Raw genomic sequence first — 23,169 nt, 5'->3', positions numbered from 1 at the left:
AGAAGAGGCTCTTAGGATCACCTAGAAGGTATTCCAAGTCACACAAGGTACCACTCCCATCCCGACTTACTCCCTCCCCTCTCTCCCCGGCCAGGCGGCTGACTCTGAAATTCTTTCTTTCTTTTTTTTTTTTTTTTTTTTTTGGTTTTTCGAGGCAGGGTTTCTCTGTGTAGCCTTGGCCATCCTGGACTCACTTTGTAGACCAGGCTGGCCTCGAACTCACAGCGATCCGCCTGCCTCTGCCTCCCGAGTGCTGGGATTAAAGGCGTGTGCCACCACGCCCGGCTTGAAATTCTTTCATATGCACGGTAGGGGAGAGGCTGTCCTCACAACATCGATCACCAGGGGGCACCCTCCCTGTTGGCTCATTTCCGTGTGGGCAAAAGGCTGTGGTTTTCAATCCTGCCAGGCTGAGAGCCTTTGGTTTCCTCCCCCTCTTAGAAATGTTCTTTTTCTTTTCTTCTTTCCTGTTTTAGTGGTTTTTTTTTTTTTTTTTTTTTTTTTTGAGACAGGGTTTCTCTGTGTAGCCTTGACTGTCCTGGACTCACTTTGTAGACCAGGCTGGCCTGGAACTCACAGCGATTTGCCTGCCTCTGCCTCCTGAGTGCTGGGATTAAAGGCATGCGCCACCACGCCCGGCTTTTTTAGGTTTTTCAAGACAGGGTTTCTCTGTGTAACAGCCCTAGCTGTCCTAGACTCATTCTGTAGACCAGGCTAGCCTTTCCTCTGCCTCCAGAGTGCTGGGATTAAAGGTGTGTGCCACCACCCCCGGTTGTAGGAAATGTTCTTTACATGAAATGGAAGCATTGTATGTGTACAACTCTAAATATCTACTTTAAAAACCTGGACCTGGCATGGTGGGACATGCCTTTAACTCCAGCACTGGAGGTCAGAGGCAGAGGCTGAGGCAGGCAGACCTCTGAGTTTGAGGTCAACTCGACCGGTTTACATAGAGAGCTCTGGGTCAGCCAGGGCTATGTAATAGAGAGAGCCAGCCTCGGAGATGTGGGGGTGGGGTGGGGTGGGAGAATCCCAAGAAGATTAGAATGCACATTGCCTTGAGGGAGGGGCATGCCTTAAAGAGACACTCCCAAGTAAAAAGAACACACACTCACGGACACTCACACAAACACACAATCATCAACAAGTTCTATAGTGTTGTAATGGTGATAATAAAAAGAAAAGAGCAACTCATAATAAATTGAGTATTTTTACTAAATAAAATTCATGTATAAGCAGAGCAGAAACTATATAGCAAAGTGCTCCTTAATTGGAAGCCACTGTTAACATGCAGACAAATGCAGTTGTGTTACAGTGGCAACTCCAATCCCTTGGGCAGCACTGACTCATTTGAAACTCTCAAGGAGGAAGGAAGGACATGCTGAGGTCCCAGCTAACTTGGAAAGCTGGAACAGGAAGATTCCATGAGCACGGGAGTGAGGCTAGCCTGGGCAAAACGAGGAAGAAAAGGGGGTGGGGAGGAGGAAGAAAGGGAGGGCAGGAGGCAGGGTGGGGGAGAGGAGGGGAAGGACTAAGATGGAGGAGGGCAGGGGAAGGCATGGGGTGGGGGCAGAAAGGGGGCAGGACAAAGGAAATGTAGGTCAAGTCCACATCAAAAGGCTCCACATCACACTGCTCTTTGACAAGGAGGTGACAATACAGCTATAAACAGCGCTAAGTGTATTATTTCAAAGACTTTCATGTAAGTCTCTGCAGAATCAGAAAAGTTGTCCCCTGGGGTGGATACTACAAATACAACAGGGTTCCCATACACAGAATCCGGTCACAGAGATGTTGAAGGGATCCACAACCAAAGCCGGGCGGGGTGTGGGGGAGTTGGGGGTGTGGGGGGTGGGGGGGTGTGTGTGAAGCAAGAGACACAGTCTCCTTCGGCTGTCAGGTGATGGGAGGGTGAAAAGCTACTAGAAGTTGCAGATCACCCTGGGACAGCTAGATCCTCAGGATGCCACTGCACGAGGAAGCCTGGCCACTGCTGGAAAGGCCACATGAAGCCGAGAAGAGAGGGCTATGATGCTTTCTCTCTTCCTGGACCACCCCAACCTTCTCACACAGCACTACTGTGCCCAAACCCAGGCAGCAATTGCAGAAGCCTGTGCTGGTCACTTTCTGCTAACCCCAAAGATCAGAGAAAGGCCAGCAACCCAAATCACCACAGCCAAGTTAATTAGAGCAAGCTTTTTTATTTGTGTATACGGGCTTCCTTCCTCTCAGGCAGGGTTCAACAGGTCGGCGTGCATGTCAGGAAGACGAAGTTTTTATAGCTTAGGGCCAGAGTGAATCCAAATGGGGGATTTGGCAAGCAAAATAGGCAGGGCTGCAGGAGCAGCATATAAACATGACAGGCTAGTCATAACACCCTCCTGAAACAAGAAACGACTGCAAGGTGGTCATAAGGTAGTCATAACAACCTTCAGAAACAAAGATGAAAGATGGTTACAATAGCTTTTTGGGAAAAAAAAAAAAAAAAAAGACAAGGTTGCCGTTCCTGGAACAAGCAGTACAGAACCATTTGTAGTTAAGCCTACAGGTGGGGCATAGCCCAATCCTTGAGAAACAGATTTAATCATAAACATAAACGGGCCAAGTTTGTCTTTACTATATGATGGCTCTCATGCCTAAGATGGAGGAGGCTGGCTGCTTCTTCACATCAGGTGAGGGGGCTACATCTGCAGGCAAAGGGACGGAGCAGGCACAAGCACAACTTGTTTTGTTGTTCTATGAATAAGGAATCTATGTTTCATTTACATTATAAACCATCAATCTTTAGTCTAATTTGATTTAACAACAACTACAACAACAAAAATCTCTTTGGGAGTCACAGTTGACTTTCAAACATCTTGCCCTAGGCGGCAGAACTGTGGTATAAGTGGGTGTGTGCATATGCGTATGCATGCGTGGGCGTGGGAGGGGGGAGGTTGGAGTATGCACAATCATATGCCTGCAAGTGGTTGTGCAGGAGTGTAAGGTGTATTATTGTATGTATAGTGTGCATCCCAGGATGCACAAGCATGGTGGCCCAGTTGTCTTCTCTCTCTCTCTCCACTTTACTCTCTGGAGACCCAGGAGCATTATTTGTTTCCACTAGGGTGGCTGGCCTGTGAGCTCCAATTCAGTCTCCCCTCTCCTCCCCCCCGCCCCCGCAGTGCACAGGCATGCTCTGCTTTTTACCAGGATGCCAGGGATTGGAACTCAAGTCCACGTGCTTGCACTGCAAGCACTCTTTTCCAGTGAGCCATCCACCAACCCAACAGGCATGTGTCTCTCTCTTTAAGCTCCTTAACTCACAGAAAACAGGGAAATAAAGCAATACCTAACACCTGAGGCTAGGTGCAGTAGTACCTGGAGGAGCTGATAAGGAGGTTCCTCTTTAAAGGAACAGGAAGTTGGGTAAGTTTTCGGAAGACTTACCGAAACACTTTTGGGTGGACTTTTTGCTTGGCTGTGTATAGTCTGAAGAGGTGACATGCTGTGCTTAAGAGTCCTGGACGTAATTCTTTAGGAATGTGAGGGTGTGGGAGTTCTAGGTCACCACTTTGGTACAGAAAGGGGACGCTGGAGCGCCCTCTAGTGGACATGGTTAGTCAAGCGTGACCGTCGGCCACTAGTCTCTTCCCTGACCCACAATCTACTAGTAGTATCTTTTCCCTCCAAGCTCTTCAAGGGACACGGCTCAGAGGAGTCGGATTATGGCTTACATTTGGTGTGTTTCACTTTCAGGATATTTCCAGAAAAGTGCTTCACAAAGTCCAGGCCTGTAAGTGCAGCAGAGCGGGGTTTCACTAGGGGCTGAGGTCAAGCCCCAACAAGACGTGTTATCTTCTGCGAGAATAGCTTTCCTGATTTGTACCCCCTCAAAACAAACAAACAAACAAAAAACAAAAACAAAAAAATTCAGTTTCTCCTGCACCTTCGGACGTTCTGGCTAAGTCGGGTCATTCTGATTACAGAGTACAATTTTCCTTTTACATTCCCAAGTCTGTCCAGCCTTAGGTGTAAGCCCTGCCCCCCTTACACTGTGCTGTTAACACAGAGGAGCATCCTTCAGAAAAACACAGGCTTCTCCCTGGCACCATCTTGTCTACCCTTGCTTCCCAAAATGCCAAGGCTAGATAGAGGACAATTTAGGCTTGTCCTTGGGCCATCTATTGTCCCACCTCCAAAGCCTGGGACATAAACCACACTTAGCATCTGTCAAAAAGCACTTCACAGTCGACAGGTGCGCTCTGCTATTTGCTCATTTAATCAGAATTCATCCAGGTGCGGTTTTCTCTGATTCTATGGGTGAGGAAGAAATCCGAGACTCAAAATGGTCAAGTGCTTTGCCCACAGAAGGGAACCTGTACTTTGGCTCCTTGGTGCTCTAAGGCGAACGCATCCGGCTGAGAGTCCTGATGACCTAGGTTTGAATGCCGGCTCAGCCACGGAAGTTCAGACAAGCGGCTTCACCTCCCCGCTCTGGTGTCTCATTCTAAAGACAGGATTTCCAATTCGGGACTGTTACCAGTACGATAAAGCGTGTAGCAGCAGCGACTGGCTCAAGGCCGCTGTAACTATAAATGTCAGCTCCCTTTCAGACCTCAAGCTTGGCGAGCTGCTTCTCCTATTTCTACAGCGGCTCCTCCCTCTCGGAGCTGCCCAGGCCACTTGGGGGTGCCAACTGTGGAGCGCTGTGCGGGCCTTGACGCTGCATCCGGTACCAGTGAGCGTTAAAGAAGCACTGGGGAGCAAAACGAAGAGGGAGGCAGGAGTCGGATAGAGGGGGCTGGGACGAACGGAAAGAAAGCTGGCATGCAGAGAAGCCCGCCACACACCCCGCACCTTCAGTGTCCCCAAGTGCCCGATGCCCGCCCTCTTCCCTCCTGTCATCCTGGCTTCTTCCCTTCCTTAGCCAACACTGGCTGGTAGCCCCAGTACAGGGAAAGGCAAAAAGTGGTCCTAGGCGGCGATGGCTCGTGGGCAGGAAGGCTCTGAGCCCCCGGAGCTCTAGCCCCGCCCTCCTGCCCGCCCCGCCCTCTCCTCGGCCGGCTGGCAGTAGGCGGGGCGAGCGCGCCCGGCTCTGGACGGAGGGGTACGCGCGTGCTGCTCCTCTCCGCCTGAGCCGCCGGGTAGAAGCGGTGGCTACTGATCCCTGCGGACTGGCAGTGGGCGGGGAGCGGACCGCGGGAGCCCCGCGCGCGCCACCAGACAAGTGTTTTTGTGTGAGGCCACGGAGGCAGCCTCAGAGCTCTGAAGGCACGGTGCAGGGGATGCGAGCGGCCGCGGCGGCTGTGCCAGGAGAACCGGCGCGCCGTGGACCTGAGCCAGGGGAGAAACTCCCCCGGGTCGGCTGAGTGCGGGGGAGGGGGACGGCGGGAGCGCTGGGCGCACGCCGGGCGGGGCAGGGGGTCAGTGATGACCGGGCGCGCGGAGAGGCTGCACACCGCCGCCGCCGCCGCCGCCCGGAGCATCTGCCGCCTGAGCTGCGGATCGCGGCCGCCGCCCGGGCCATGGAGACTCTGAACGGCCCCGCGGGCGGCGGCGCCCCGGACACCAAGCCGCAGCCAGCCGGCCAGCATCACCGCCACCACCACCTGCACCCGCTGGCGGAGAGGAGGCGGCTTCACCGCGCACCTTCGCCCGCCAGACCCTTCCTCAAGGACCTGCACACGCGGCCCGCCACGGCCACCTCCTCTGCGGGCCGTGCCCCGACTCCCGCCGCCCCCCGCTCGCCCAGCCTCGCTGGGAAGGCGCCGCCGTCGCCCGGGCCCCCGGCCGCACCCGGTCGCCTCTCCCGACGCAGCGGCGTAGTCCCGGGCGCGAAGGACAAGCCGCCGCCGGGCGCCGGAGCCAGGGCGGCTGGTGGCGCCAAGGCCGCCCCGGGGACTAGGAGGGCTGCGCGCGCCGGGCCCGCGGAGCCACTGTCCCGGGTCGGGAGGTCGGCTGGGGCCGAGCTGCCGCCTGCGGTCGCGAAGGGCCGAAAACCCAAGCGGAGCCCCGGGACGCCTCCAGCTCGCACTGTCGGACCCTCGGCACCGGCTGCTCGGGTCCCCGCCGTGACCCTCTCTGTGACCTCGGTGGCCGGCTCGCGTGTCAGCCACACCGACAGCAGCTCGGATCTCTCCGACTGTGCCTCCGAACCCTTGTCTGATGAGCAGCGCCTGCTGCCCGCCGCCAGCAGCGATGCGGAGTCCGGCACTGGCTCCAGTGACCGGGAACCCATGCGCGGAGCACCCACACCAATCTCGGGACCCCGTGTGCCGCCGCCGGGCAGCCCTGAGCCCCCTGCGCTGCTCACGGCGCCCCCTGTTGCTGGTGCCTGTCTCGGGGGCCGAAGTAGCCCAGGCGGGGTCTCCTCAGGGTCCCTGGGACCCTTTTCTCAGGAGGATGTTGAGGGCCGAGTGCCACCGGAGCGGACGATTCTCGGGACCCTCAAGGAGCCTAGCTTGGGCGAACAGCCTCGGCTGTTGGTGGTGGCTGAGGAAGAGGAGCTGCTGAGGGAGATGGAGGAACTGCGCTCGGAGAACGACTACCTCAAGGTGAGCGGCCGCTGGGGTGGCAGGTGTCTCTGAGGCCGATTCTAGATCCTCTGGCTTCCCTGGGGTTCGGCGAGCCCATCTCCTGGTGGCCTCATTAACTCCTTACCCCTTCTCTGCACCTCACTGCTACCCAAATCCACTAGCTTCTTCTGGTAACTAAATCCCAAACTTGTGACAGGACCTGTAGGTCTGTTTTGTTGTTGTTGTTTGTATTTTTTTCCCCTTTGCTCTTAGTGTTTTCAGAAGTCTTGGCCTGTCTCTGCTGATGCTTTTTGGGTGGCTATAAATCGTTTTGAATACATTGATCCCTGCACTGTCACCTGTTGAGGAGGCTTATCTAGATGCCCAGCTGTGACTCTACACGTGCCCGTGTGTGCAGTGTGATTTTTCAGGTGCCAGACTTAATCCGCAGGTCCTCCTAAGAGTTCAGGCTCTTTTCTGTTTTCTCCGTGGCTTTGGGGCAAAGTGGAGACGGGCTGGTCATTAGTGAGAAACAAAATTAAAACCCAAAAAAAGTGCCATGAACTTTGTGGCCTGTGTTCAGGGACAGCAGTGTTTCTTTGTGTGCGGCCTTTTGTAAGTGACTACGATTAGGTTTTCAAAAGAGGTGTCAGGAGAGGACACAGCTCTTTCGAAGGAACTGCAGCCTCCCCTACGCCTGAGTGTTCTCCAATGGGGCCTGCTGCCAGTGGTCTTATCTTGTTAGCGCTGGGATGGATAATCGGCTCCATGTTCCTTCTACAGGGCGGGCCTGCGGAGCAGAATGTTTAGACAGTGTTGTAAAGACAGTTGAGGTGATTCGGTAAGAGAAAACCAAGGGGCATGGTAGTGAAAGTGACCTAATTTGTTGTAATCCTCTGGCTAGCAAATAACTCCAGGAAGGTAAATCTGTCAAGATCTTGTTGACTGGATCCCTCACAAGGCCAGGGGCCACGGTTCATCCAGCGGGTTATGTAATTTGAGCTGTCCTGTGAGCAGGTGGTGAACCTGCCTGCCTGAGGCCCCGTGTTGTGGCTGGGGGGGGGGGGGAGGTTCAGGTTTTAAAGGTGATGGGTAATGTGATGTACAGTTCAAGCTGGAATTAACGCCGTAACTGTGGGTCCTCTGAACACATACCATTTGTCAGAAGTTACTTTTGAGTCCAGCAGTTAGGTTATCTTCTTCAAAGCAAGGCCAGCTGAAGCGAGAACAGAGCGCTAGGGGAGGCCTCTGATAGTGCATTTGCTTTGTCCCTTGGTCTTATGTAATAGATAGCAGGGAGCATTTCAAAGGTGTGGACAGAAAAGGCAGCTACGTGGTGTGTGGCTCTCCTGCCAGCAGCACTCACTATGCAGCTGCCTGGTGAATGCGGGGTCCTGCAGCCTGGGAAATGGGAACCTTGCTCTTGCAGCCCCAGCTGTAAGCTTAACCCATGGCCTGTGACCTGCAGTAGTTCCGATCGCAGGAATCCAACTGAGCAACAGAAAATGGAGTTGTTGTTGTTGTTTTTTTAAGAAAGCGTGTTTGTCCCCGCACCCTTGATCTCAGAGGAAGCAACTTACACAGACGCCATTTCTAAGTTAATTCTTGGATAACTGCGTATTTGCCTTGCCTACGTACTTGGTTTAAACACATGGGTAGATCCCCAGTGAATGAACTTACCAGCTGTCTGACACTGGAATCTGATACAGTGTATTTGACACCTCGTTGGCCCTTCATAACATGGAACATGGATTTGGCCAACATCCTCCACATCCTATCATGCTAGGTGTAGAACAGGGACCAAGCACTCTGAGGAGGATCTGTGCTACTGCCCTACACCTCCCAAACCTGTTAATTTTTATCACATCTTGAGTTCCTCAGGCAGGATGCTAAATATTGCCCAGGGTTACTTTAACCCCCTCCCCCAAAAGTGGTGCTCCTTTCTCTTTGCCCTGTGTAAGCCTGCATGGACAATGTACATCATTCACTGCCTCTTAGCTCCTTTACCTCTGTTTTCTTCTCAGGTGAAAGGCTCATAATGAATTATCTCTCACTGGTCTGTGTTTGAAGGGCCATAGAAATCCCACGGTGGCTACGCTTTAATCCCAACAGAGCCAGAGGCAGAGGCAGGTGGATCTCTGTGAGTTCAAAGCCAGACTGGTCTACAAATCGAGTCCAGGGCAGCCAAGGCTACATAGAGAAACCCTGTCTCAAAAAACACCCCCCCCCCCAAAAAAAAAAACCCCAACCAAACAAAAATGAAACCCCACTGGTAACGTTTGATTTACAAGAAATATTCAGTTGCTGCTTCCCCGGGGAGAAAGTGTCCTGGCCATCTGTTTGCTGAGCCTTTCTTTGGACAGCAGGAGAGAGAATTGGTTACAGGGGATCTGAAGGAGAGCAGGAAGCCAGAGTAATTGTCTGAGTATGTATGCCACGCATGGGCCGGCTCCTCCAGAAGTCTGTTTTATAGTAGTGCAACTTTCAAAAGATTAACAACCCTAAGGGACACTCCCACAGGTCAGCGAGTCTGCCCAATTGGTTAGAAATTGGCTTAGACTGTGTCTCTGCAAACCGGAAGAAGTGTGGACCATAGTCATTCCTTTTTTTTTTTGGTACATGGTAGGCAAAATGTTCATGCTACAAACTTAATTTTGCCTTTTGCTTATTGATGTTGCACTAGGGTACCTGCCCACCCCCCTCCTGTGGTAGAGAAGTGTGTGCTCTTGTTGCACAGAACTCCAGAGATGATTGGAACGCAGCATCTCTCCGTACCAGTGTCCGCCAATAAGAACTTTGGTACAAAGATTTTACGTCTATACATTCTGGAGGGTCTTATGTGATTCCAGAGAGCGAGAGAGAGAGAGAGAGAGAGAGAGAGAGAGAGAGACAGACAGACAGACAGACAGACAGACAGAGAGAGAGAGAGAGAGCGCCGTTGCCATCCCAGTGCAGAACTTCCACAGTTGACCAAAAGAAGTCTGGAATAGGAAAATAAGGTTGACATTTCTTGGATTGGCATTCTTTCTCTTCTGCTGCATGGAGCATGTGGAGTCATCCCTAACCCTATGTCTGGTCCTTCATCAAAGGGCACTGGGTAATTAGATGAAAAAAGCATAAATGCCCCAGTCCAGGAGGCTGGCTTCTGCATGAAAATACAAGCAGAACCGCACGGCGGGTGTCCTTTGACCTCTGATGAGCTCACAGATAATACTCAGAAATTAAGACAAGCCTAGGTATCCATTGCCTTTGGGTCTTTCTCAGACAGATCCGGGCAAGTTTCTTAGTGCTGAGGGCTGACTTCCACAAGAAAAAAAAATGATCTGACAGCTCAGTTCCTCCCTGCCTGGCGTTTTGCTTGAGTTCTCTGGGACAGTCAGACAAGCAGGGCTGCTCATTGTCAACAAATTAATTATGCCCTCCGTTTCTACGTTCATTGGCTGGGCTTGAAGCCGCTCTTAAGCAGTCTTACCTTTTTACTGTGGTGTGCTCACAGTCTGGCCCCCGGACAGTGGACACCCCATCCTGATGTCCTGCATGGTGGCACAGTGTTCTGGTAGGAAGGGCTGTTTCTTTCTTTCTTTCTTTCTTTTCCGAGACAGGGTTTCTCTGTGTAGCCTTGGCTGTCCTGGACTCACTTTGTTGACCAGGCTGGCCTTGAACTCATAGCGATCTGCCTGCCTCTGCCTCCCGAGTGCTGGGATTAAAGGCCTGCGCCACCACGCCTAGCTTGGAAGGACTGTTTCTTTCTGCTCAGCTGTCTCACTGTTATTTTCTTTCTTTCACTCTCTCTTTATTTCTTTCCTTCTTCTCCTTTTTCTTCTTCTTTTTTCTTTCATTTTTCGAGACAGGGTTTCTCTGTGTAGCCTTGGCTGTCCTGGACTCACTTTGTAGATCAGGCTGGCCTCAAACACACAGCAATCTGCCTGCCTCTGCCTCCCGAGTGCTGGGATTAAAAGGCGTGCTGGGATTAAAAGGCGTGGGCCACCACTTCCGGTTTTGGAGCGATTTCTTAAGAGGGATTATTGATGCTTTAGGTTTCAGGGATTGAGGCCTTGTCACGTGTATTAAAAAGACAGGCCACACTGAGAACACCTCCAGCCCTTGAGGTTTGGTGAGATCTTTAGTTTCAGGCTGACATGTTCTATTCCATTTGGCTGCCAGGTGCTCTGCATGACCTGAGGGTGGAGTGGTGGGCAAGAAGCACCATCTTAGCCTCTGGGGAGCCATTCCTCCTCCCTTCTCCTCTCCTCACCTTCTTTTTCTGTGTCTTGGGTGTTTACATGGAGTTTTCCTTAGCTCCTCCCCCCATCTTGCCGCCCCCTCCTCCCATAGGCATTCTTTATTCAGCCTTGAAACACCAGTATGCTAAGCCTAGGTGGCAAGATGCTGTGGTCCAGGACAGTAGCCACTCAGCTGCCGGCTGGACTGTCACTTGGTAAACAATAGTAGCAGTCCCTGGGCCTGCTCAGCTACAGCTGGTCCTCTGCACAGAACATTTCCATTGTCCCAGAGGAAATGAGGCGGATTATTTCTATATGACAAAAGACAGCAGGTTCTGCCTTAAACTCCCAGAAGAGAAGAGTATTGCAACAGTAACTAACGGACTGTTTGTGTTCCCACAGGGTCTGTTTACAAGGAACTATTAATGCCCATGTAGATGTCTTGAGCTTTTTAAGTTCACCTACAAAGTGATGGAAGGATTTCATTATGGCATTTCACACATATATGCCATTAATCTTTGATTAAGAGAGATGGAGATTCGAATATAATTGTTAGTATGATCTAGGGTTCTGGTTAATTATACCAAGAAATGCTGGGTTTGGTTTTTATGGACAAAATTGTTGTTTTAGTCACCTGCATAGGTGACACTCATAATTCTTTGTATTTGGTGTTTATTAAATTTAATGTCTGTTATCATTCCCGTGTGTGACAGTATTTGGGTTCCATTTCCAGCACCCACATCAGGCAGCTCACCATAGCTTCTGTTCTGAAGGTAACTGCACACACACGGCTCACATAAACTCATGCAGGCAGGTACACGTAAATGCCAGGCATGGTGGCACACCCCTTTAAATCCAGCACTCAGGAGGCAGAGGCAGGTGGATTGCTGTGAGTTCTAAGCCAGCTTGATCTACAAAGTGAGCCTAGGACAGCCAAGGATACACACACAGAGAAACCCTGTCTCAAAAAACAAAAGCAAGACAAAAATAGTAAATCTTTTTGTTTTGTTTTTTGAGACAAAGTTTCTCTGAGTAGCCCTTGGCTGTCCTGCAATGTGTTCTGTACACCAGGCTGGCCTGGAAGTCACAGCGATCCAGCTGCAAGTGCTGGGATTACAGGTGTGCACCACCACTGCTCAGCTAAGTAAATTTCAAAAAGAAATAAAGAAATTTGTGTGGAGGAGACCTCAGCATTTTCACTTGACTAACTATATTGAGATTATATCTACCAGGAACACTGCATGTTCTGCTTTGTTTGCTTTTCTTACATTTTTTAAAGGACGGCAGACGCCTTTAAGGTTCAGGAACAAACTGTCTTCCAAAGTTTAGCCTGTCCTCAGTAAGTTAAGATAATGAGTGTTAGTTAGAAAATCACAAGCCACCATGACCTCAGTCCAAATAACAGTACCTCTGTGCTTCAAGCCATGTTGCTGCCACCAACATACAAGATTATTCATTTGCCTCTGTGGTAACTGACTTTCACTAGACCTGAAGATCACGTTTTTCCAGGCCATGGGGAATGTTCAAACGCCAGCCTCAGTTTATCTTTGAAGCAGACCTGCTGTGGCAGGAAGGCATTTGAACTCTCAGGTTCCTGGTTTGTTTGTTTTGTTTTGTTTTCAAGACAGGGTTTCTCTGTGTAGCCTTGGCTGTCCTAGACTCTCTTTGTAGACCAGGCTGGCCTCGAACTCACAGAGATCCGCCTGCCTCTGCCTCCCAAATGCTGGGATTAAAGGCGTGCACCACGAGGCCCAGCCAGGTTCCTGGTTTTTGAAACCTCTTCACTGGCTGCTGTAGTGTTTTCTTGAGTACCAGTTGCTCTCGTGGATGTGGATGCTGGCCATCCACTCTCAGGCTCTAATTGCTAGGCGACTTTTCTTAGTTTTACACGGATGTTGGGCTTTTAAAAGTACAATTGCGCTGGACATGATCGTGCATGCCCTTAATCCCAGCACTCTGGGAGGCAGGAGCAGGTGGATGTGAGTTTGTGGCCAGCTTGGTCTACAAAGAGAGTACAGGACAGCCAAGGTTACACAGAGAAACAATACCTGGTGGGGGGGGGGGGGCGCGGAGAAAAAGTGCAATTGCAGGTTTGCTATGGCTTCACCTGCCCTGCTTGCAACAGCTAATTTGTTGCTCTTTTGCACTTACTAGAAGGTTGAGTGTCTGTGGTAGCAGACAGCCATGTTTGCAGTCTGGCTTCCTTTATTAGCTGTGAGAGCCTGGATAGATTACAGGCTCTGCCCTCAGTTTGGTTTCTTTGTATCTAAAAGTGGAGGCTGATTTTAGGGTTAGCAATTTTAGGGTTAGTGCACAATATAGGAAACCTCTGTTCCAGAAGTCTGTGTAAAATATGGGGTTATGAAAGCAGTGGTTGAATAAAAATAATTCTGGTCTTTTTCTAGTTTCTTTTCAGTTCTACGAATAATGTTGGTGATTATTTGTGTCCAAAATAAAGCTATCTGTTTACACATGGCCTGTTCAGTGATTAGGAGGTGTCGACATAAAGACCACCACGTTCATCTTTGAGGGAATATGAAGCAGTTTATTCTGGAGCCATTTTGAGTGATCGTGGTTCAGGAGCACAGATGTAGGTTACCCCAGATTCTGTGTTCCAATGTGAAAGCACTTTTACAGGGTTTTTTTTTTTTTACAGCTTTTCAGAACATTTAAGTCACATGTCAAGGCAACTTCATGACGAATTGGTGGGTACACCAGAGAGGCGGGGACAGCCAGATGGGAGGCATTTGTCTATAGGCCCAAGATGCTTAAGATCTTGATTTCCTGGAAGCCAGTGTTCCGCTAAGTTAATAGCTTTCAGGAGGTTTTTATTTATTATTATGAGGTTTAATGGGGGTTCCAGAAGGCTACTGCTAGCCCAAGGTAAAGTAATTAATTAGCCTCTGAATTCACAAGGTTCTAATCTCTCTCCAGGACCGGAATTCCCATCTGTCTATCAGACTCTGCAGGCAGACTCCTTCAAGGAGCTTTTTTTTTTTGTTTTTGTTTTTTTTGTTTTTCGAGACAGGGTTTCTCTGTGTAGCCTTGACCATCATGGACTCGCTTTGTAGACCAGGCTGGCCTCGAACTCACAGCGATCCGCCTGCCTCTGCCTCCCGAGTGCTGGGATTAAAGGCGTGCGCCACCACACCCGGCTTTCAAGGAGCTTTTTGTTCATACCCAGACACAGCTTCTTTTCAGGAACTTTCATGGACAGAGGTGAAGGCACATCTAAAACTGTTTTTAGCTGGTAATGGTTATTTACTTACCTCTCTAGCTTAGCCAGCAGTAGGGTGGATGAGGTTCCTCTGTTGTAATATGTGAAAACCAGGGAATATATTTATATCTGTCTGAGAACTGTGTCTTCTATCTTCTTACTTATACCCCTGTTTTAAAGAACGTTACAGGTAATTCCACGTATTAATGTCTTGGGTTTATTTATTTTTTGGCCTGGAACTCACAGAGATCCATCTACCTCTGATTCCTGAGTGCTAGGATTAAAGATATGGGCCACACTCTCGGCAGAATAGTTTAGATTTATAGTGGTATTTTCAACATTAACATAGAACATTCTGTGAGAGGGTGAGATTTTTATTTGACCATTAGAAAGTGAGTGAAGTTTGCTTCGTGTGTGTGTGTGTGTGTGTGTGTGTGTGTGTGTGTGTGTGTGTGCGTGCTGCATGTGTGTGCTCAGGCAGGCATACACATGCATGCATGCGCCTGTAGAAGCTGGAACTCATCAGTTTGGGTAGATTGGCTGGCTAGCGGACCAGCTGCAGGTTGGGATAGGGGGATGGCCTCCCATGTCCGTTTTCTAAGACCATGGTGAGAAGCTGAAGTTGGAGGGCTGTCTTCCACCAATTGTACCCACTACTATTTCCTTTAATTCATCTTTATCCATGATAATCTCATTTTAGGGATATTTATTTCCATTCGGGGTCTTATCAAGCTGGGGTACAGATATCGAATAATTTGTTCTTTTTTTTTTAATGAAATATTTTTTACATATATATTTATATCATTACACACATATACAATAAACTACCTGCAACAAGGAGAACATGAAACAATAAGGAATCATGTAAATATTACAGTCACAGTGTTGTGGCTATTTGTATTCGGCAGCCTTGAAAAAAACATCTTTCCTATCTTGGTGTGTCTAAAATACTGAATGTAAATCAATATCTATCATATCATTATTAAATTAAAACGCCTATCCAGACCTAAAAACATCTTAACCCCTAACCATCTAAGCTTAATTGTAAAACTACACTGTCTGGTCTTCATCCCCATCAGAGACTTCAGAAGGAATGAAATTGATTACCTGAGTATGCAGGGAGTGCAGGTTGGCAGCTTCCCAAATGAGACGATGACAGAGACAGTTTGCTGCCTGAACAGTCACCCAAAACTCTGTAACACCGGAGCATCATCTTCAGCCATCTGGCCCAATATATCTGACAGACATATTGAGGACTTGCTTACCCTGTCTTGGTAGAGTTTGGCCATCAATTCTGCCTGCATTCAAACTTGTCGATTTTTAGGCAGAATTTTGTCTGTGGCAGAAATGAGAACATTTTGCCCAGTGGCTCGCTTGCCACATTTGAAGTCAATTCCATAAGGAGGTTCTTTGATGCTCATCTTCTTTGAAGTAGGCTGGGTATTGCCAGAAGTTAACCTGTGTCATTGTTAATGAATCTTTAAAATAATGATAATGATGATGATGATGATGATGATAATAATAATATAATAATAAAATAATATCTTTAAGTACCATATTCTGTAGGTCTCTGAGGTTTGTGAAGACCTTAACTAACTATCCTACCTTATCTTTCTATAGAATCATCTCTATCTGTTACACCTAGGATGTATATTGTTGTGATAAAAATGGACTAGAAATTGATATGACCATGATTTGATCAACTAACAACTTGTATAACTTACTTATCCTAAACAGCCTGCAATAGCACTTTCAAAGCACTGAAAGTAAACCTTGTATTAGAATTGAGTTGTTTGGATACAATGCCACACATTAGAGTAGAAATATAAAGCCAGGCGTGGTGGCACACGCCTTTAATCCCAGCGCTTGGGAGATAGAGGCAGGTGGATTGCTGTGAGTTCGAGGCCGGCCTGGTCTACAAAGCGAGTCCAGGACAGCCAAGGCTACCCAGAGAGACCCTGGGATTAAAGGCATGCGCCACCATGCTCAGCCTCACTTCTTTCTTTCCAACCCCTATCTCCAAACCTAGGAAGGGAAGATAAAGGAAAAAAGAGACATCACAGAGTCTAATCTTGTTTGGAAAATTTGTTTTTATTGTAAACAAATGCCCCGCTTGAAGAACAAATCATCAGGATTAGGAAGGGTATTGGGAACCCCAGGAACCCCAGAACAAGGTGAACAGCAGGCGACAGAGAGCTGTTCAGGGTGTTCAAGTGTGGGTGCGCGTTTATTTTCCTTGGGCCTCAGCACTAATAGAACAAAATACATAGGAACTGAGCATTCTCACTCTGTAGACATCTGAATCACCAATTATTAAACAAGTTGTGAACATGTCTAGAGTACTTTCCTTACTGTTCTCCTTGAATAGCTGAATAGCTCGTTCTCAAAAAATCTGATTTATGTTCTGTTTTCTGCAGCTAAGTTTACTGTTTGGGGTGGCTTTCTCTCTCTCTCTCTGTCTCTCTGTCTCTCTCTCTCTTTCAGTTTTTCGAGACAGGGTTTTTCTGTGTAGCCTTCACTATTCCTGGACTCCCTTTGTAAACCAGGCTGGCCTTGAACTCACAGCGATCCGTCTGCCTCTGCCTTCTGAGTGCTGGGATTACAGGTGTGAGCCACCACGCCAGGCTCAGGTTTTTCTTAATTAGACTGTAACATTGAAGCAAAACAACAAAATGCTATAATTAAGTTTGAGTTCCATTGTTTCCATGATTTGGTCTTTTGTAGCATTGTGGATATTCCTCCATATTCATTTTACACCCGCCCCCTCCCGACAGGGTTTTTCTGTGTTATGTTTGCCTGCCCGGGACTTGCTTTGTAGACTAGGCTGGCCTCGAACTCACAGCGATCCACCTGGCTCTGCCTCTGGAGTGCTGGGATTAAAGGCGTGTGCCATCATGGCCAGCACTCTACAAATATTTTTGAGGGGCCCCAGACAAATATTTTTGAAAGCCAGAAGACAAGGTTTCAGGTTTTCAAAGTGTGCTTTAAGGGTAGGTTGAAAAACATGAAAACAAAAATACAAATAATACTAAGTGGGTAATAGAAGATGGGGAAGAGAGAGAGAGACAGAGATAGAGAGGGAAAGAGGGAGGGAAAGCTGTACGCCCCGGGGCTAGTCAGGGGGTCCTAACCCCATTGTATTTACACTTTTTGGGTCTGCAGGCCCTGAGGAGCCCTGAGGAAGTGGTGGGAAGGACTCTGAGAAGAAGTCCTGAAGGGTTTTGTAGTGGGTGGAGTCATCTGATTTACATACTAAAGGATAACCCTGCAGGTGGAAGGATTTGGAGGCCTGCTGGGAAGCTAAGAGCCCTGGAAGGATTTGCTTATTGCTTGGGGATTTGGGCAGAGGAAACCTGAATCAGAATGGGTTTGGGATCCAGGGAGGGGAGCCACCCACTGAGGTGATAATAATGCTTCCTGGAGTGTGGGCTGGAGGGTGGGACGGAGCTGGGGGGGGGGGCGACACCTCAGTCTAGGAAATGGTTTTATCTGCAGTTCTGGAATCAAGCACACCGCTGTTCATAGTTCCTTGGGCTGAGGCTGATCTTACGGATTGCGAAAGCCTGGAGAAAGCCGAAACAGGGAGCAAAGAGCAGACCGAGGGCTTCAAAGTTGCTTTCTCTCCCCGGGAGTCAGGACTAAGGAGGCAGAGGCATAAAAAATAGCATATTCGCTATCAGGTCACCTCAGGTTACTCTCCTCCCTGTAAAGATTAAAGCTCGGGGTTGGGAGGTGGGGGTGGGGGATAGGGGTGGAGCTTGTTACCATGGCATTGCAACTGGCTCTCTGCCGACTCTTCAGAAGGTCACATCACAACACAGTTTTGTTTGGAGGCATGGGAAACTTAGTTTGATTTCGTTTTGATATTCATGCTGATCTCTGAAAGGGCCTGAGGCCAGTGCCCAGTGTGGAACAGTGGACTCTATAATTTTTTTTTTTTCCTGAGACAGGGTTTCTCTGTGTAGCCTTGGCTGTCCTGGACTCACTTTATAGACCCAGGCTGGCCTCGAACTCACAGAGATCCACCTGCCTCTGCCTCCCGAGTGCTGGGATTACAGGCGTGCGCCCCCACCACCTGGCGGGACGCTATAATTTTATGTAATGTTCTTGTATTCATAAAGTGCAGTGCCCGTCCTTATAGTAAAAGGGGGAGGTATGGGAAATGCGGGATAGGGGACTGCAAAAACACCCAGACAAACTCTGTGTATTTGAAATAATGGAACGTGTTTCCAATCGGAATCATTTGGTGTTGACATTTGTATCATGAAACAGCTTTAGAGATGCTTGCTGGCTGTAATTCCAGGCAGTCAACAGTTATTGCCCTACTAACATGTCCAGTGGAGAGGAAGGTCTGTCTCGTCCATCTTAGTCCCTAAACTGTGCCTTTGGTTTGAGTCTGAAGGCATAGTTGTCTGCAGAGCGGATTACAGTTTTGGATATGTAAGGAAATAGAAGCTGTGAGGAGTCGCATACTTGGTGACGTGTTATCGTCTCTTGTGACAATCTCCAGTGGTCCCTTGCTGTTTTGTCGTGTATGGCCTTGAGCCATGGCATTTTGTGTACCGACTGGAGTGGGGTGAGCTGGTGGTGGTGGGGGAGCTGCCTCCTTCTAGCTCTCCCCTGTTAGAGTCTGGCTCACCTTCCCTGTCTGCATTCCTAGGACGAGCTGGATGAGCTCCGTGCAGAGATGGAAGAGATGAGGGACAGCTACCTGGAAGAGGACGGTTACCAGCTGCAGGAGCTCCGGAGAGAGCTGGATCGGGCCAACAAGAACTGCAGGATCCTGCAGTACCGACTCAGGAAGGCCGAGCAGAAAAGCCTGAAAGTGGCAGAAACAGGGCAGGTGGATGGGGAACTTATCCGAAGCCTGGAGCAGGACTTGAAGGTGAGTGAGGTCTCTCAGCACCCGATTCCTAGGAGCCTGAGACCGTAACTCCAGGTGCCCACACAGCACTTTTTTCCTTACTGCTCTTGGAGAGGTCCTGGGTCCCATTCCCAGCATCCACAGGGCAGCTTACAACCCATCTGTAAGTCAGTTTCCATGATGTAATGATGCCCTCTTCTGGTCTCAGTGGGCACCAGAAATGAATGTCGGCAAAATACCTCTACACATAAAAATAAATAAATCTTAAAAGAGAGCCAGAGAGAATGAGAGCCACTGGTTGAAGGGGCCGAGGAGGAATCCCAGACTCTTCCCCACCCTTGCTTACTTTGTGGACCGCAGAGCTGTCATGGTCTTATTGTTCAGTCACTGATCTAGAAGTGGATTATACAGCGTGTACTCCAGGCCAAGAGGGTGGGTTATAGTTTTCTCACAGTCTTTCCTCATTGACTGTTAGAAAGTAAAGGAACTTTGGGCTGGAGGGAAGGCTCAGCAGTCCCGAGCACTGGCTGCTTTGGCAGAGGACCTAGGTTCTGTTCCCAGCACCTGCACGGTGGCTTTCGACCATCTATAACTTCAGTGCTGGGGCATCTGGCACTCTCTCCCGGCCTCCGTGGGCACTACATGCAAAACATGCAGGCCAAACACCCATGCACATAAAAGTAAAGTAAATAACAATTTAAAAAAGAAGTAAAAGTCTAATTGCTGTGAACATTGCAAGGTTTTAACCACACTGGAGCCACAGAAGCCATCTTTAAAAACTTGACTATATGGACCAATCACTCCATACAGAATTTTCACTTTTTTATTGGTTCTAGTTTAAACATTGTTTGCCCGGAAGCATGTGAGTGCCAGGAAGATTGGCATTCTGATGATGCTCTGTGAGGAGGCAGCCCTGCGCAGGCTTTGTCACCGTGAAAGCCATGTTCTCCTTCATAATGTAGTTTCTGGGTTAAATTATTTATCGCGTATCTGTGCTCCATATTTTTTTCTTAGCTTGACACAAGATAGATACCTCCGAGAAAGAGGGATTCTCAGTTGAGAAAAGACTTCCATAGGATGAGGATGGGTCTGTAGGACATTTGACTGATGTTGATGAGGAGAGCCCAGCCATTGTGGGTGGTGCCATCCCTAAGCAGGTGGCCCTGCATGGTATTAAGAAAGCAGACTGAGCCAGGCTTGGTGGTGCACCCCTCTAATCCCAGCACTCGGGAGGCAGGCGGATCTTTGTGAGTTCAAGGCCAGCCTGGTCTATACAGTGAATCCAGGACAGCCAAGGCCAAGGCTACACAGAGAAATGCTGTCTTGAAAAAACCACATACACACACACACACACACACACACACACACACCGCAAAAAAAGAAAGAAAGAAAAGAAAAGAAAAAAGACTGGCAACCCATGGGAACAAGTCAATAAACAGCACTCTCTGTGCCTCTACATCAGCTCCTGCCTCCAGGTCTCTGCCTTGAGTTTCTGCCCTGTGATTTGGAACTAGAAGTGAAATAAACCTTTTCCTCCCCAAGTTGTTTTTGGTCATGGTGTTTTATCATAGCAATAAAGACACTAGCTAAGACAGTATTTGTCTTTTTGAGACAAGGTTTCTCTGTGTTATCTTGATTGTCCTCGACTCACTCTTGTAGACCAGCCTGGCCTTGAACTCACAGTCATCCACCTACCTCTGCTTCCCCGAGTGCTGGGATTAAAGGCATGCGCCACCATGCCCGGCAAAGACAGTATTCTTTATTCAAAGTGTTTGGGGTCTGAAAATGGCTCAGATTTTGGTGCATCTCAGATGTTGGAATTTTGGATCAGAGATGCTCAACGTGTCTGTTAAATATAGGTCTGTCACATATTTCCTGCATTCTTGCTACAACTACACTACTTAATGATTCTGCCTCTGAGGGGGTCTGACTATTCCCTTAGCGCCCCCCGCCCCCAGATGTCATGTCCTGAGATGATCCCCGCGTGTCCAACGCAGGTAGCCAAAGACGTGTCCGTGAGGTTACACCACGAACTGGAGACGGTGGAGGAGAAGCGCGCCAAGGCCGAGGACGACAATGACACACTCCGGCAGCAGATGATTGAGGTGGAGATATCCCGACAGGCCCTCCAGAGTGAACTGGAGAAACTGAGAGAGGTAAGGCAGAGGCGAGGGGACAGGACTTTGACTGGCCTCTTAGGAATTAGGGACTCCCCACACCTCATTTTTGGGCTGGGAGACAAACAGAAAACAGGCCACATGAACACACAGATGCAAAGAAGATTGTGGGACACAGAGTGCCGATTGCTTGCTTGCAAAGCCTGAAATATGTGCTACCTGGCCTTTTACAGAGAAGGCCTTGGAACTCTAGTCTAAATTCATATGTTGTCATTTCTGTTCAAACGAGTGGGCTACCAGTCCCTTCAGTGTGCAGGGTTATTATTGCTAGAGTACAGAATTAAACAGCCACTCCCCTCCCCCAACCCGGAATCTTTCCTAGTGAACTGGGGGGAGGGGGTATATTTTGTTTGTCCATCAAAACTCGGTAATGCCTGGGCTTGATGGCTCACGCCTTTTAGCCTCAGTACTCAGGAGGCTGAGATGGGCAGATCTCTTACGAGTTCAAGGCCAGCCTGGTCTACATAGCCAGCTCCTGGCCCCCCAAGCCTACATACATAGTTAGACCCTGTCTCAAAACAACAGCAAAGAAGCCCTCTGTAAACAGATATGTGCTACACACACATGCTCACTTGCACACACATATCTATGTATCATTCAGCCAATATGAGTCAAACATAGACATCTATATATAGCCGTAGATGTTTTCTAAGCTACAGAATGATTATTCTAGCAAAGTGGTCTAGAAAAAGCATTTCATTTGCATATAGCAATGTAAATCCTGGCTTGACTTTTCTTTTCGACTTTGCGGTAACATTGAAACTGAGTCTGTTCTTGGAAAACACTCTGCCTACCGATGAAGAAGTCCTGAGGAAGGCTGGTTCAGGTGTGCACTACCCTCCCTCAGGGTGCCCAAGTTTGTGTAGCAGAACACAGGTCACTTCAAAGCAGCGATGCCGCCACCTCCTGTGTCCCCACCACCTTTGCCCATGGCCATACTGGCTCAGAACATACTATCTGTTATCTCTCATGAGTCCCGTTTTTCCGCTTATGTTCCTCTGTAATGTGTGCTCCATTGAACAGGGGCAGGGGCTCGCCTGCTTGGCTCTCTGTAGGATCCTTGTGCCTGACACATGCTGAGTGAGGGAACCAACACAGATAACACCGAGCCAGCTGCTGGGAGCACATTCAGGCTCCGGGGGGCTAGGGAGGGTTGTTTGGTCTCCATGCGTGAATCTGTTGCTTGGTTCACTGTCTCGGGCACCTTTCATGGTCTGCTTTTCCTTTGGTTTATGTTTTCCAAAACTGCTCTGTGTTTCACAGGTCAGGCCCTATCTGTGTGCACGGAAAATAACTCAGGAGTCTATTTTACGAGATTGATCTTGAAAAACGTTTTGGTATTAGTATGTAACTAAACATGTTGTAATTGTATACATTCATATAGCACATGTGCATGCATACATAAATAATACTTACATATATAGTAATACCAAGAGGTTCCAGAAGCCCCACAGAAATTGAAGTCCATAGACGTTCAAGTCTCTTACATAAAATGTATAGTATTTTGACACTTTGACATACTTTAAATCACTTCTGCACTATTCATAATGTCTAGTACAATATACTCACTATATAAATAGTGGTTATGTTGCTTAGGGATTAATTATAAAAAAATCTAGTCTGTGTAATAAGGTTGACAGCAGGTTTTTTGTGTATGTGTGTGGAATATATTATACTCCATTATGCCCCTGGTTGGTGGAACACATGGTGTAGATGACTGACTACATATTTTAAGCAAGGGAAGAGTCTTCATATGTTTAAATGGATTTTTGTGTAAGACTTGGGATCCTTTGGGAGGAAGAAATGATCGCTGTTGCTTTTGACGTTAAAAGCAAGGCTGGGAGGAAGCAGGGGGTCGTCTCGGAGCCTGATGCTGGCACAGGTAGATGGAAGGAGTGGAGGGACCAGCCTTTCCCTGTGGGTTAAAATGATGCAGAGGGATTGCTCAGTTGGGGTGGGGCTGGAGTTGCAGCCAGTCTGGTGGGAGGGTATTTTTATCTCAAACTTTTGAGGGGTTGTATAACATAGGGGAGAGTTTGACCCTGGCAGAGGGTGCTGGACACAGGGAGAGATGGAGATATTGGAGCCAGGGCGTGTGGGGTTGCGAGGTGGTTGAAGAGAGATTACTGGGACACGCCAGCTGTTGTCTCTGCAGATGGTTTTTTGGTTTTTTTTGTTTTTGTTTTTGGTT

General features: G+C 48.7%; 1 protein-coding gene across 2 annotated transcripts in view; it reads left to right on the top strand.

The window, feature by feature from the left end:
- The first annotated feature begins 5,464 nt into the window (after positions 1–5,464).
- The window catches only part of Mtcl1 (microtubule crosslinking factor 1), a 110,319-nt gene continuing 92,614 nt past the window's right edge, over positions 5,465–23,169 (top strand). For both annotated transcript variants that reach the window (XM_051154458.1, XM_051154459.1), the window contains exons 1-3: positions 5,465–6,536; positions 18,598–18,822; positions 20,799–20,957. In XM_051154458.1, the coding sequence (XP_051010415.1) occupies positions 5,508–6,536; positions 18,598–18,822; positions 20,799–20,957 (1,413 nt within the window). In that variant the 5' untranslated portion in view covers positions 5,465–5,507. The remainder of the gene's footprint in view (positions 6,537–18,597; positions 18,823–20,798; positions 20,958–23,169) is intronic.

The sequence above is a fragment of the Acomys russatus genome, chromosome 12, assembly GCF_903995435.1.
Source record: "Acomys russatus chromosome 12, mAcoRus1.1, whole genome shotgun sequence".
Lineage (NCBI taxonomy): Eukaryota > Metazoa > Chordata > Mammalia > Rodentia > Muridae > Acomys > Acomys russatus.
The sequence above is the reverse complement of the archived record's forward strand: the minus strand, read 5'-3'. Positions and strand labels throughout refer to the sequence as shown.